Below are 12807 nucleotides of genomic sequence, written 5' to 3'. Positions count from 1 at the left end.
GCTGTATCAGGCTATATTTCAAAGCTATGATTTTCGAATGAGGAACTCAAAGCTCAGAGAGGTCTGGGAACTTGCCAAATGTCCCACAGTAAATGGCAAAGTCAAGGATTAAGCCATGCAAAACTAAAAGGTTTAAACACATGAAACCAAAGGGTTCTTTCTGAACCATATGAAACCCCCACATGTATTTTCTGAAGTCCCAATCCAGTGATACTCAGAGAGAGCCCCATTTTGGTCTCCATCTGGCCTCTTCCTCCCTTGTGCTATCTCTGCTCAGCTACAGAGACCAGAAATTACATAATGATGTACCCACCCCCTGCGAGCCTCGAATCTCCTCTTCTCAAACCCTCCCTTGTTCTCTAGTTGTGTCTTGTGTGTCTTCTGGTCTTACATTACTCCTAACAATGGCTGCCCTCCCCTCCAGTTTGGGAATTCACAGGGACACACACACACTGTTCCGCCCATCTCTGCACTTCCTGCAGGTTCCAGAACAATGCTCTAGACTCCTTCAGTCCTCAGCAACTCTGTCCCTAGTTGAGTTGAAGATAGGATGCCCCAAGAGCAGCTGAAAACAATGCTCAGGTCCAGCCATGCTCAGGCCCCTTCTCTGCAAAAGTAGGCAACCTCAGCCCTTCCTTCTCTTGTCTCCCAACTAAACTCCTACTCACCCTGCAAAACCCAGCTCAGATGTCATCTCCTTATGAAGACCCTGTCCTGAGCCCAGACAAGCCATTCCCTTCGCGTCTGTGTATTTACACAGACCACTGTGTAAATACTTCAACCTCAGCACAGTTACACTGCACGGAGTTACTCCGTTCTGTTTTGATTTCCTCGGCTTGACCAGGAGCTCTGAAAGAGCCAGGACCACCTTTTGAAAGTCTCCATGTCTCTCAAGTTCCTCAGTTGTAACAAATGTATGACACTGATACAAAGTAAAAATAGCAGGGGAACTTTTTGCAGGGAGGTATATGGGAATTCCCTGTCCTTTCAAATCAGTATTTCTGAAAATCTAAAACTGCTTTAAAGAATATAACCTTTCAATTTTTTTAAAAAAGGGACGTAGATCCACATTCCTTATCAAATATGGCATGAGAACATTTACCTCCTGAGCTAAAGGGAGTGAGATGTGGGATGTGGTGTTGCCATTGGCAGGCAGCTTTGACTTTGGTTGTCAGTTTGATGCCCCAGATTTCTGGAGCTCCTGCTTAGTTAAAAGTGTGAAGAAACCAGCATTTGGAGGGGAAGCCCTCCCCCGCCTCCCCCTCCCCCCCCCCCCCCCCCCCCCCCGAATGCCGATCTGATTCCTAAGAAGAGGGTGTCCTGAGAGGTAGCCAAGAAACTCACACCCTGGCATTTACCTGGCAAAGATTCAAGCAATTCCTGCACCACGTCAGTGTGCCCAAAATGCGCTGCCACCACAGCTGGGTTGTCATCGGTGGGCTCCGTGGGCAGCTCCACCCGTCTCTCGGTGAGAAGGTATCGGACAGTCTCCAGATCCCCATAGGCCGCTGAGATGCTCAGGAGCCGGCCCTGGTCAAAACAGAGCAGGAACAATAGGACTTTGGGGAGCTGGGTGCTGTTAGGAAGTACCAAGAGAATCAACTCGAAATGCCTCGCCAAGTCCGTGGGCAAGACTGGGCTGTGCTGTCTGGGATGGCACTATGGGTCGCATGTGGGTGTTGGGGACTTGCAATGAGGGCTCACGCAAAGTGAGAGGAGCCGGGAGCATAAAATCACGCTTTGAAAATCAATTTTCAAAGACTCAGTCCAAAACTGTCGACGACCTCGTCAATAATTTTTATATTGATCACGTGTTGAAATGATCTTTAATACATTTGGATTAAATAAAATATACGGTTAATATTTCATCTGTTTCTATTTCCTTTTTGAATGTGACTGCTAGACAACTTGATATAAATGTGGCTCCCATTCTGTTTCTTTGGGACAGCATAAGCTGCCATAAGCTTCACGAGGATGGGGACCATGTGAATATCCCCATCTGAGGCAGGATACTAATACATGGACAAGGACGTGGAGGTTCAGAGGGGTTTTGTAGCTTGCCTGTGATCACACAGCTAGAAAATGGCTTTCAAAGACTATAAAAATGGCCTTGGCTTTTCATGGGCTCACTGGGGCTGCCAAAAGAATGCTGGATTGGCATGTGCAGGGTGTGACTGCATTACTGAAATGTGAAGTCCTCCTGGAACTTGACTATTCCCCATGGACTTGGGCATCAGCGGTGTTCAAGGAGGTACACATAGAACCCACATTGGAACTGAGGCAGTCTGTGCCATCACTGACATTTACTGAGGACGTACTGTGTGTAAGAAGCTGGGATGAGCACTGAGGGTGCCAGAACCAATCCGCGGCATGAAAGAGCACATTTTGCTTGCTGAACAGGTTAGGAAACCTGTGCTTTCGGAGTCACTGTAGGGTGATGGACAGGGATGGGTCAACAGAATCCCAGGGATGGGGACAGATATATTAAGCTCTTATCATGCACTGAACATCCTATTTACATGGTCACACTTCATCCTGATAACAGTCTTGTGAGGACTGTATCTGTTGTTGATCTTAAAAAAAGAAAAGAGCCTGGGGTGGCTGGGTGGCTCAGTCAGTTAAGTGTCTGACTCTGGATTTCGGCTCAGGTATTGATCTTGCGGTTTGTGGGATAGAGCCCCACGTCAGGCTCTGTTCTCACAGCTTGGGATGCTCTCTCTTCCTGCTCCTCCTCCCCCTTACCTCTCAAAAATAAATAAATAAACTTAAAATTAAAAAGTAAAGAGCCATTTATTTTACCTGAAAAATGGGTTTATTTGGGAATAGCAGAGGAATTGCAATTCAGGACAAGCCAACTACAGTGAACCATAGCCAAGTCTGGAGAACAGAAGAGAGGGGCTTACTTTTACAAGGGAAAAAGGAAGAAGCTGGGAGGGTGTTTCACTGAGTTCCCATTGGCTGGGCTGTTGCTGGGCAAGGAGAAATTCTTCCTTCCTCCAGCTGCGGTGTGGTAAGTAAGCCTCCTTGGAGAATGCAGGGTTTGCTTCTGAAGGTGAGTGATAGTGCGTGAGAACTCCCCTTCAGGGCTTCCAGACTCCAGTTTAAGTGAGGTTTCTTTTATTTATTTTCACACTGTATTTCCATCCTGTGGGTGAGGAAATGAAGGCTTGCCCACAGCGAGGGAATTTACAGTCTGCAGAACTATCCAGGATTTGAACTGGGGTCTGTCTAGCCCCAAACCTATGTTCTCCCCATTCTACCCAAGACTTCCCAGGAACTGTGGGACCTGGAGGGAGGCCTGGGCTCTGAAGGAGAGTGAATGAGCTGGTGACGTGACATACTCATTCAATATGACCGAAAAAGCAAAACCCACTGGCCTGCCAATCTGCCCGGGGTGGGGCCCGGGAGGCCTGCCATTCCAGGAAAGCACTTGCATTAGGGAGAAAAACCACAGGGATTGATTAAATGATTCACTGCACACAACCAACAGCTGTCTAGACGCTAGTGGGTTGGAGGCTTAAAAGCCCCATCCTCATGAAGTGGTAATTTCCTAGGAGTCAGCCTGAAGCCAAGAGGAACCAGAAGGCAGGAAAGGTCAGGGCTGGCACTCTGGCTGGAGACAGCGCAGAGGCTCTATAGCGTGTATTTATTTTAATTCAAATAGCACAGAAAAGTATAAAATAAAAAAGGAGGCCTCCCTCCATACCTCTACTTCCCAATGACCTTTTTGCAAAGGAAAGTGCTTTTACACAGCCTTCCAGAACATGTTCATCCATATCAACACATGGGTAGTCCCACATGAAACCAAACTCTTTTTACTTTAGTCATTGTAACTTTAAAAAAAAAATTTTTTTTAATGTTTATTTATTTTTGAGACAAAAAGAGAGAGCACGAGCAGGGAAGGGGCAGACAGAGGGAGGCATACAATCCAAAGCAGGCTCCAGGCTCTGAGCTGTCAGCACAGAGCCTGACACGGGGCTTGAACTTATGAACCTTGAGATCATGACCTGAGCTGAAGTCGAATGCTTAACCGACTGAGCCACCCAGGCATCTGCAGTCATTATAACTTTTATTGGCATATAACACACCTACAGAAAAGGACACAAATTGTGTGTTCAGTTTCATGAACTGTTACAAATGAGCACATTCATGTAATGGACATCCAGACCTCGGAACCTAAGATTATCTGTGCTCCAAAGTCCCCCTTCTAGTCACTGTCCTACCTGGAATAACCACTATCCTGACTTTTAACACCACAGATTCATTCTTGGCCAGTTTTTAAACGTTATAAAAGTGGAATTAGACTTCACTTATTTTTTTTTTTTTCTGTTTGCTTTGAAGTAGACACTCATTGGAAGTTGCAAAGACAGTCTTGAGGAGCATCCATGTGTCCTTAACTCAGTTCCCCCCAATGGTGACACCTTACACAACTGTACTTCAAGATCAAACCCAGTAATTTGATGTTAGTACAATGTGGGTATATCATTCTGCACTTGTGCAAACACCACTGTGATCAAGATACAGAACTACTCCGGGGTGCCTGAGTAGCTCAGCCGGTTAAGCATCCGACTTAGGCTTGGGTCATGATCTCATGGTTTGTGGGTTCGAGCCCTGCATCGAGATCTGTGCTGACAGCTTGGAGCCCGGAGCCTGCTTCAGATTCTGTGTCTCCCTCTCTCTTTGCCCCTCCCCCCCCCACTCTCTCAAAAATAAACACTAAAAAACTTAAAAAAAAAAAGATACAGAACTACTCCATTGTGAGACCAGTCTCTCCAGCCTCCCCTCCCCCACTTTACTGTCACACTCACCTTACTGCCCTCCACCATCACTAACCCCAGCAGCCACAAATGTCTCTTCCATCTCTATAATTTTGCCATTTTGAGAGTGTTTATATACGAATGGAATCATACAGAATGTGACCTTTTGAGATTGTTTTTTTTTTAATATCCTGCTCAGCATAATGCCCTTGAGATCCACCTGAATGGCTGCATATTTCAAAGAGTTTCTTTGTGTTACTTAGTATATTTATATTTTAATATATTTATACTATATATTACATTTTATATATGTGTAGTATACTTTTATATTATATTCCATTGTATGTATAACCACTCATCTGCTAAGAGTTTTATGTAGTATCTAGTTCCTATTACAAGTAGAACTGCTAAGAACAAATCATGCACAGATTTCTGCGCGCACATAAGTTTTCATTTCCCTAGGTTAAACGCTCAGGAGTGCACTTGCATAATGTAAGTCTGTTTTTGTTTTTTTTGTTTTTTTTGTTTTTTTTTAATTTTTTTTTTTTTAACGTTTATTTATTTTCGAGACAGGGAGAGACAGAGCATGAACAGGGGAGGGTCAGAGAGAGGGAGACACAGAATATGAAGCAGGCTCCAGGCTCTGAGCTGTCAGCACAGAGCCCAACGCGGGGCTAGAACTCACGGACTGCAAGATCATGACCTGAGCCGAAGTCGGCCGCCTAACTGACTGAGCCACCCAGGCGCCCCTATGTGTTTTTGTTTTTAAAGAAACTGCCAAACTATTTTCCGGAATGGAAATATTCTCACCATAATGAATGAGAGATAGTTTCTCTACATCCTCATCAGAATTTGGCATTCTATTTTTTTTAATTTTGGCCATTCTAATCAATATGTAGTTATATTTCATTGTGTCTTAATTTACATTTCCCTAATGGTTAATGATGTTGAACATCTTCTCATGGATTTATTGGCCATTTGTATATACTCTTCAACAAAATGTTTCTTCATCTATTTCCTACATTACTTAACTGGATTGTTTGCCTTTTATGTTGAATGTCGGGAGATTTTTTATGTATGAATCAGAGATGAGTCCTTTGTCAGATATGTGATTTGCAAGTATTTTCTCCAAGCCTGTAGCTTATCTTTTCTCTCTCTTAACAGGGTCTTTCTCAAAGCAAAAGTTGTTAATTTGTCAATTTTTTCTTTTATGGATAATTTCTTTTTTGGATTTTCTATGTAGACTGTCATGTCACCTGCAAAAAGAGATTGTTTTATTTTTCTTTCAGATGTGTATGCCTTTTATTTCATTTTCTTGTCTTAACTACATTGGCCAGAACTCCCAGTAATATATTGAATATAATTTTATATAATTATTCTCAAATAAAACTATCTATTGAGAATAGATATCCTTGTCTTATTCCCAATTTAGGGGTAAATCAGTCTTTCACCATCAGGTATGAAGTTTGTTGTAGGTTTCTGTAGATATTCATCAGGCTGAGGAAGCTCCCCTCCATTCTTAATTTTCTAAGAGTTTTTATCATGAGGGTATTAAATTTAGTCAAATGTTTTTTCTGCATCAAGTGATATGATAATGTGATTTTTTCTTCTTCACTTTAAGCCTTAATCCATTCAAACTGATATAACAAAATACCACAGACTGAGTGGCAGAAAAATAACAAAAATTTATTTCTTACAGTTTTGGAGGCTGGATGTTTGAGATTATGGTGCCAATGTGGTCAGATGAGGGCCTTCCTCCTAGTGACTGATCTCTTCTGTCTTACATGGCAGAATAGGGCTAGGGAGGTCTGTGGGATCTATTTAATAAGAGCACTAACCCCATTCATAAGAGCTCCAGCGTTATGACCTAATCACCTTCCAGAAGCCTCAACTCCAAACACCATCACTTTATTCAACATAGGCATTTTGGGGGGACACATTCAGTCTGTAGCAGTCTATTAATATGGAGGATTATATTGGCTGATTATTGAGTACTTTACTGAACTAGTCTTGTATCTCTAGAATAAATCCCACTTGATCATGGTGTTTAACTCTTTTCATATATTGTTGAAATCTATTTGTAATATGTTAAGAATTTTTGCATCTATATTCATGATGGCTCAGTCTGTACTTTTCTGTTTTGTACTGTCTTTGTCTGGTTTGGGTATCAGGTATATTGGACTCATAGAAGTGTTGAAAAGTATTCGTAGAGTTGGTGTTAATTCTTTTTTAAACATTTGGTAGAATTCTCCCATGAAGGTATCTGGGTCTATAGATTTCTCTTTTTTTTTTTTTTTAATTTTTTAAAATGTTTGTTTCTGAGAGACAGAGAGAGAGCATGAGCAGGGGAGGGGCAGAGAGAGACACACACACAGAATCTGAAGCAGGCTCCAGGCTCTGAGCTGTCATGTCAGCACAGAGCTCAATGTGGGGCTTGAACCCATGAACCATGAGATCATGACCTGAGCCGAAGTCTGTTGCTTACCTGACTGAGCCACCCAGGCCCCCTTATAGATTTCTTTTTAGGAGGTTTTAACTTGTGAATTGAATTTCCTTAATAGTTAAAGGGCTATTAAAATCATGTACGTATTTTATAGTGGTGAGTTATAGTTTGTACTTTTCCAGGATTGGTCCATTTCATCTAAGCTGTCAAATTTATGTGTATAAAGTTGTTCCTTTACAATCCTTTTGATATTTGTAGGGTATGTAGTGCCATTCCTTGTTTCCTTCCTGATATTAGATATTTTTCTCTTGTCTCTATGTTAGTTTTCCTAGAGGTTTGTCAATTTTGTTGATCTTTTCAAAAAATTACCTTTTTTTCACTGACTTTTTCTATTGTTTTTCTGTTTAAATTTCATCATTTTTCTACTCTTAATTTTAGTATTTCCTTTCTCCCACTTGATTTGGATTTATTTCGCTCTTCTTATAGCTCCTTTAGGTGGAAGTTTTGGATCATTAATTTGAGACTTCTCCTCTTTGTTAATGTAAGTAGTTAGTGCTATAAATTTCCCTCTCTGCACTGCCTTAGCTGCATCCCACAAATTTTGACATGTTGTATTTTCATTTTTGTTCAGTTAAAAGTATTTTTTAAATTGTCCTTGAGACCTTGTCTCTGATCCACGGGTAATTTAAAAGTTTGTGGTTAGTTTCCAGGTGCTTGGAGATTTTCCTATTATCTTTTTGCTATTAATTTCCAGTTTGATTCCACTGAAGTTAGAGAACATATTCTGTCTGATTTTAATTCTTTTAAATGTGATGAGGTTTATCTTATGGCCTAGGATGTGCAGTCTATCTAGAGATATGCTCTGTGGACACTTGAAAAGAATGTGCATTCTGCTCTTGTTGCGTGGAATGTTTTATAAATGTCAGTTTGATTCTGTGGGCTGATGGTGTGAAGTTCTGTATCCTTACTGATTTTCTGCCTAGTTGTTCTATCATTTGTTGAGAGTTGTGTCAAATTATAAGTCTCCAATTATTATTGTGGATTTATCTCGTTCTCCTTTCAGTTATGTCAGTTTTTGTTTCACATATTTTACAGCTCTGTTGTTTGGTGCATGCACATTTAGGATTGCTATGTCTTCTTGATGGACTGACTCCTTCAACGTTATGAAATATTCCTCCCTGTCCATGGCAACTTCCTTTAGTCTGAGGTCTACTTTATCTGATACTTAGCCACTCCTTTCTTTTGATTAATATTTGCATGGTATAACTTTTTCTATCCATTTACTTTCAACCCACATATATCCTCTTTGAAGTGAGTTTCCCATAGGCAGAATATAGCTGCTCATGGTTATTTATTTATTTTTTTAATTATTATTATTTTTTTTAACGTTTATTTATTTTTGAGACAGAGACAGAGCATGAACGGGGGAGGGTCAGAGAGAGGGAGACACAGAATCCCAAACAGGCTCCAGGCTCTGAGCTGTCAGCACAGAGCCCGACATGGGGCTTGAACTCACTGACCACGAGATCATGACCTGAGCTGAAGTTGGCAACTTAACCGACTGAGCCACCCAGGCGCCCCTTTTATTTATTTATTTTGATCTACTCTGCAGTCTCTTCAAGTTTATGTTTTTGGAAAATTTATGTTAATATAGTTACTTACATATTAAAGCTAAGGTCTGCCATGCATTTCTTTGTTTTGTTTTGTTTACTCTTTCATTTTTCTGATTATTTTCCTGTCTTCCTGTGAGCTTCTTAAACATTTTTCAAATCCCATTTTGATTGGTCAATAGTGTTTTTGAGTATACCTCTTTGTATGGTTTTGTTTTGTTTCTTTTCAGGGGAAAGTGCGAACGCAGTCCCCCACTACCACAAATTACGTAGTCCCGTTTCCCACATTTAGGGAAATCGCAGGGGTCAGCACATCTGGAGTGCAATGGATGAGCCTCACCCTGGGAAAACCATCTTCGTGATCATGGTATCTCCCGTGCCAGGTAAGTGTACCTCTTTGTATAGTTTTTAAAGTGGTTGCTCTGGGTGTTACACACAGCTTAACCAAGTCTACCGGTTTCAACATTTCACCAGTTAAAGTGAAGTGTAAACACCTTTCTTGCTTTAAAGCACACACGAATTTATAATCATATGGAAAATGCTTGATATAATATTAGGTGAGAAAAAGCAGCATGCAAAACTATATACACAAAATGACTTTATCTCTGTTAGAAACAACAATGTACGCACAGATCAGCAAATGGAGAGAAAAATATAATGAAATTGTTAAGTGGGACTGTTTGGCTGCATTAGGAATATGGTTACTTTCTTATTCTTTTCCTCTCTACTTTTACATTTTTCTAAATTTTCTTGTTAGCTTGCGCTATTTCATAATGGAAAAGAAATGTAGAGGAATACAGTACATTAAACCTTCAGACTGGCCTTTTGTTGTTCACATTTCAGTTACTGGTAAGGTGAAAGGGTGTGCATAGATAGTGGCAGGCTGAGAACTGGCTTGACAAGACTGGCAGCCATTAAGTTTACATGTGAAATGAGGTAAAAAAAAAATCCCCACTATGATTAGAGGATAACAAGGAAATAATCTGAATGATAACCTTCATCCAAGCCAGATCCCCAGTCTGGTTGAAGGAGCCGGCGTTGACCCTACCTTCTCCAGCTGGGATGTGCTGTCATCACAAGCCTCCCGGAGCAAGTGCCGGGCCCTGCTGGGGTCTCCTTGCTTGTATGCAGCGTGAATGCCCTCCGTCCCCGGGCACCGCGCTGTGGGGTCACTGCCTGGTGTGGACGGTTTGCTGCCCATGTCCCCAGCACCTGAGTGGACGGAAGCACACACACAATGTCACCATCACTTGCCAGTGCCACTCATGGGAATCACGGAGAGGAGAGCAGGATGAGCTCTCCGTGAAATAAATCTGGGGCTTTAGGAAGAGAAAAGGGTTGCCCTGAAATAATGCCAGTGTCACCAAGGACAGCAGACCCTGGGATCTGCAGCCCTGTGGGAGGGACTTTCTGTCTGGGGCTGGTGCTGAGTCAGGCTGTCTGTGCAGCAACACTGTCCTGCCGTGGAGTGGATCCAGGGCACCTATGGCAGCTGCCTGGCTGGGAACTGCCAGGCTGATCTCACTGACAGCGACAGAAAAGTAGGGGTTTGGTGGGAGAGCTGAAAGTCCAGCCAAATTGTTCCCCTTCTGTTTCCCTCACAGGGGTATAGTATCTAGTGGTGGAAGAAAGGCAGGTCTAATATTCAGGATTTGGAAATTTATACTCACTCTGCCTAGAAAACCCCACTAAGTGTGTGGGATTTAGAATCAGCAGCCCTCATCCATACTTACCCCTGCACAAATATGCCACATTCTGATCTTGGTGATCCTCTGAAACTCTAGGCCTTGGGACGCCCTTGGGCCACTAGTGTGACTGGCCCAGGGTGTCCCTAAGATATCTCTTGACTCTGCCAGTCTATTTATCTGAAATGTGGCTCATCCATCAGGCAATATCTTGCTGTCCTCTAATTGTGACACTGGCTGTGCTACTTGGGAAAAATGGCGAGCTTTGCAGAAGGCATGTTGCAGCAATGATGGGGCATTCATTGAGCAGTCATGATTGGCTGAGCACCATACTGGGTGCTGAAGATGTATAAGTAAAGGAAGTCAGCTCCTACCCTCATTGAGCTCTCCCTTTAGAACAGGGGTTTTGTGGACCCCAAAGGTTGATGAACAGCCTTCTGAGGTTGCCTGAACATCCTAAATTGGACACAAAACTCTGTGTGTGTGTGTGTGTGTGTGTGTATGTGTGTGTGTGCGTGTGCACACGCACATGCACATGTGTGTGTGTGTACATTTTTCTGAGGAGAAAATTCAAGGCTTCTACCAGATTTTCAAATGCGCAAGTGAATCAGAGTTAAAAGTTTTACCTCTATAAATATTACTGAAAATACCACAATGAATGAGGAGTTATGTTCCGAATGTGTTGAATGAAATAGGGGGAGAATCCTACCATGCTTGGCCAAGTTCACATAGTCAGTAAAAGGCAAACCTGAACTGAAGTTTGGACCCCTAGCTCTCAGGCTAGGGTGAACCTCCTCCATCTCTCTGCTACCTCTTTGAAGGAATGAATAAAAGAAGCTTCTTCTCATGTGAAAATAATGTGGGGCAAGGTTGGCTTCCAAACTCTCATATCACAGAAGTGAATCACATTATACCAGCTAACATTTGGACAACTAAAAAAATATATATTTATAATAACATACAATTATGCGCTTAGAAACAAATTTAACCAAAGATGGGGAGACCTCTATAAATGAAAAGACATTCCATGTTCATGGATTAGAAAAATCAATATTATTAGCAGGTCAATTCTTCTCAATTTTATCTACAGATTGAATAAAATCCCAGCCATAATTTTAATAGGTTTTGGGGGGTATAAATTAACAATCTGATCTTCAAATCTGTATGGAAATTCAAAGGATTTTAAATATCCAAAGTAATCTTGAAAAAGAACAGCCCTGGAAGATAGATACCATGTGATGTCAAGACTTACTATAAAGCTACAGTAATAAAGGCATTGTGGTACCAGTATAGACAAATAAACCCATGGAACAGCATAGAGAATTGAGAAATGTACCCATACTTGTACATTCAATTGATTTTTGCAAGAGTGCCAAAGCAATACAATGAGAAAAGCAGTCTTTTCAAAAAATGGTGCTGGAACGACTGGACACCCACAATGAATAAAAAGAAACTTGGACTCCTACTTCTCACCCCCGCCCCCCCACACACATTAATTTGAGACAGACCATGGACCTAACATAAAGGTTAAAATTATGGAACTTCTAGAAAAACAGACATAAGAGAATATATTTATGTCTTGAGAGTAGGTAAAGATTTCTTAGATGGGACACAGAAGGCAATAACCATCATAGGAAAAATTACTAAATTAGACTTCACCAAATTTTAGAACTTCTGCTCATCAGAAGATTGAGCTACCATTTAAAAGTGAAAAGGCAACTTGTATACTGGAAGAAAATATTTACCAAACGTAAATCAAGAAAAAAATAGAATGGTATCCAGAATACAAAAATGATTCCAAAACTCAGTAATAAAGGACAGCCCAATTAAAACTGGGCAAAGATTGGAACAGCAGAGGATATTAAAAATATTCAAAAGGCTCAATATCACTAATTATCAGACAGATGCTAATTAAAACCAGAAGCAGACACAGCTATACTCCCACCAGAATCACCAAAATTTAAGAAGACTTACAATAGTTGGTGAGATTATGGAGCAACCAGAACACTCATGCTTTATTGGCTGGAGTGTAAAATGGCACAAATGGAGTGTAAAATGGAAACAAGTCTGGTGGTTTCTTATAAAACTAAACATACAGCTACCCTATGATCCAGCAATTCTGTTTTCAGATATTTAGCCAAGAGAAATATGTCTAAAAAGCTTATCCAAGAATGTTCATGCAGCTTCATTCATACTGTTTCCAAGCTGTAAATAGCACGTGTCCATCAACAGAAGGACGGATAAACAACTACGGTGGTTTAGTAACTACTCAGCAATAAAAAGGAATGAACTACTACTGATCCATGAAATAA

General features: G+C 41.3%; 1 protein-coding gene and 1 non-coding gene across 4 annotated transcripts in view; both read right to left on the bottom strand.

Moving 5' to 3' along the window:
* The window catches only part of LRRK1 (leucine rich repeat kinase 1), a 148918-nt gene that overhangs the window by 92257 nt on the left and 43854 nt on the right, over window positions 1-12807 (bottom strand). For all 3 annotated transcript variants that reach the window (XR_006203399.1, XM_042941183.1, XM_042941184.1), the window contains exons 3-4: window positions 9859-10022; window positions 1359-1530 (exon numbers count right to left, since the gene is read on the bottom strand). Coding sequence is in view for 2 of the 3 variants with exons in the window: in XM_042941183.1 (XP_042797117.1) it covers window positions 1359-1530; window positions 9859-10022 (336 nt within the window). In the remaining variant the exon portion in view is untranslated. The remainder of the gene's footprint in view (window positions 1-1358; window positions 1531-9858; window positions 10023-12807) is intronic.
* Window positions 9038-9201, bottom strand: LOC122223394. The gene has a single exon (XR_006204271.1). It is a non-coding gene; the product is annotated as a U1 spliceosomal RNA (small nuclear RNA).

Source organism: Panthera leo, chromosome B3 (genome assembly GCF_018350215.1).
Source record: "Panthera leo isolate Ple1 chromosome B3, P.leo_Ple1_pat1.1, whole genome shotgun sequence".
In the NCBI taxonomy this organism is placed as follows: Eukaryota; Metazoa; Chordata; class Mammalia; order Carnivora; family Felidae; genus Panthera; species Panthera leo.
Note: the sequence above shows the minus strand (reverse complement) of the source record. Positions and strands in the feature narration are given on the sequence as shown.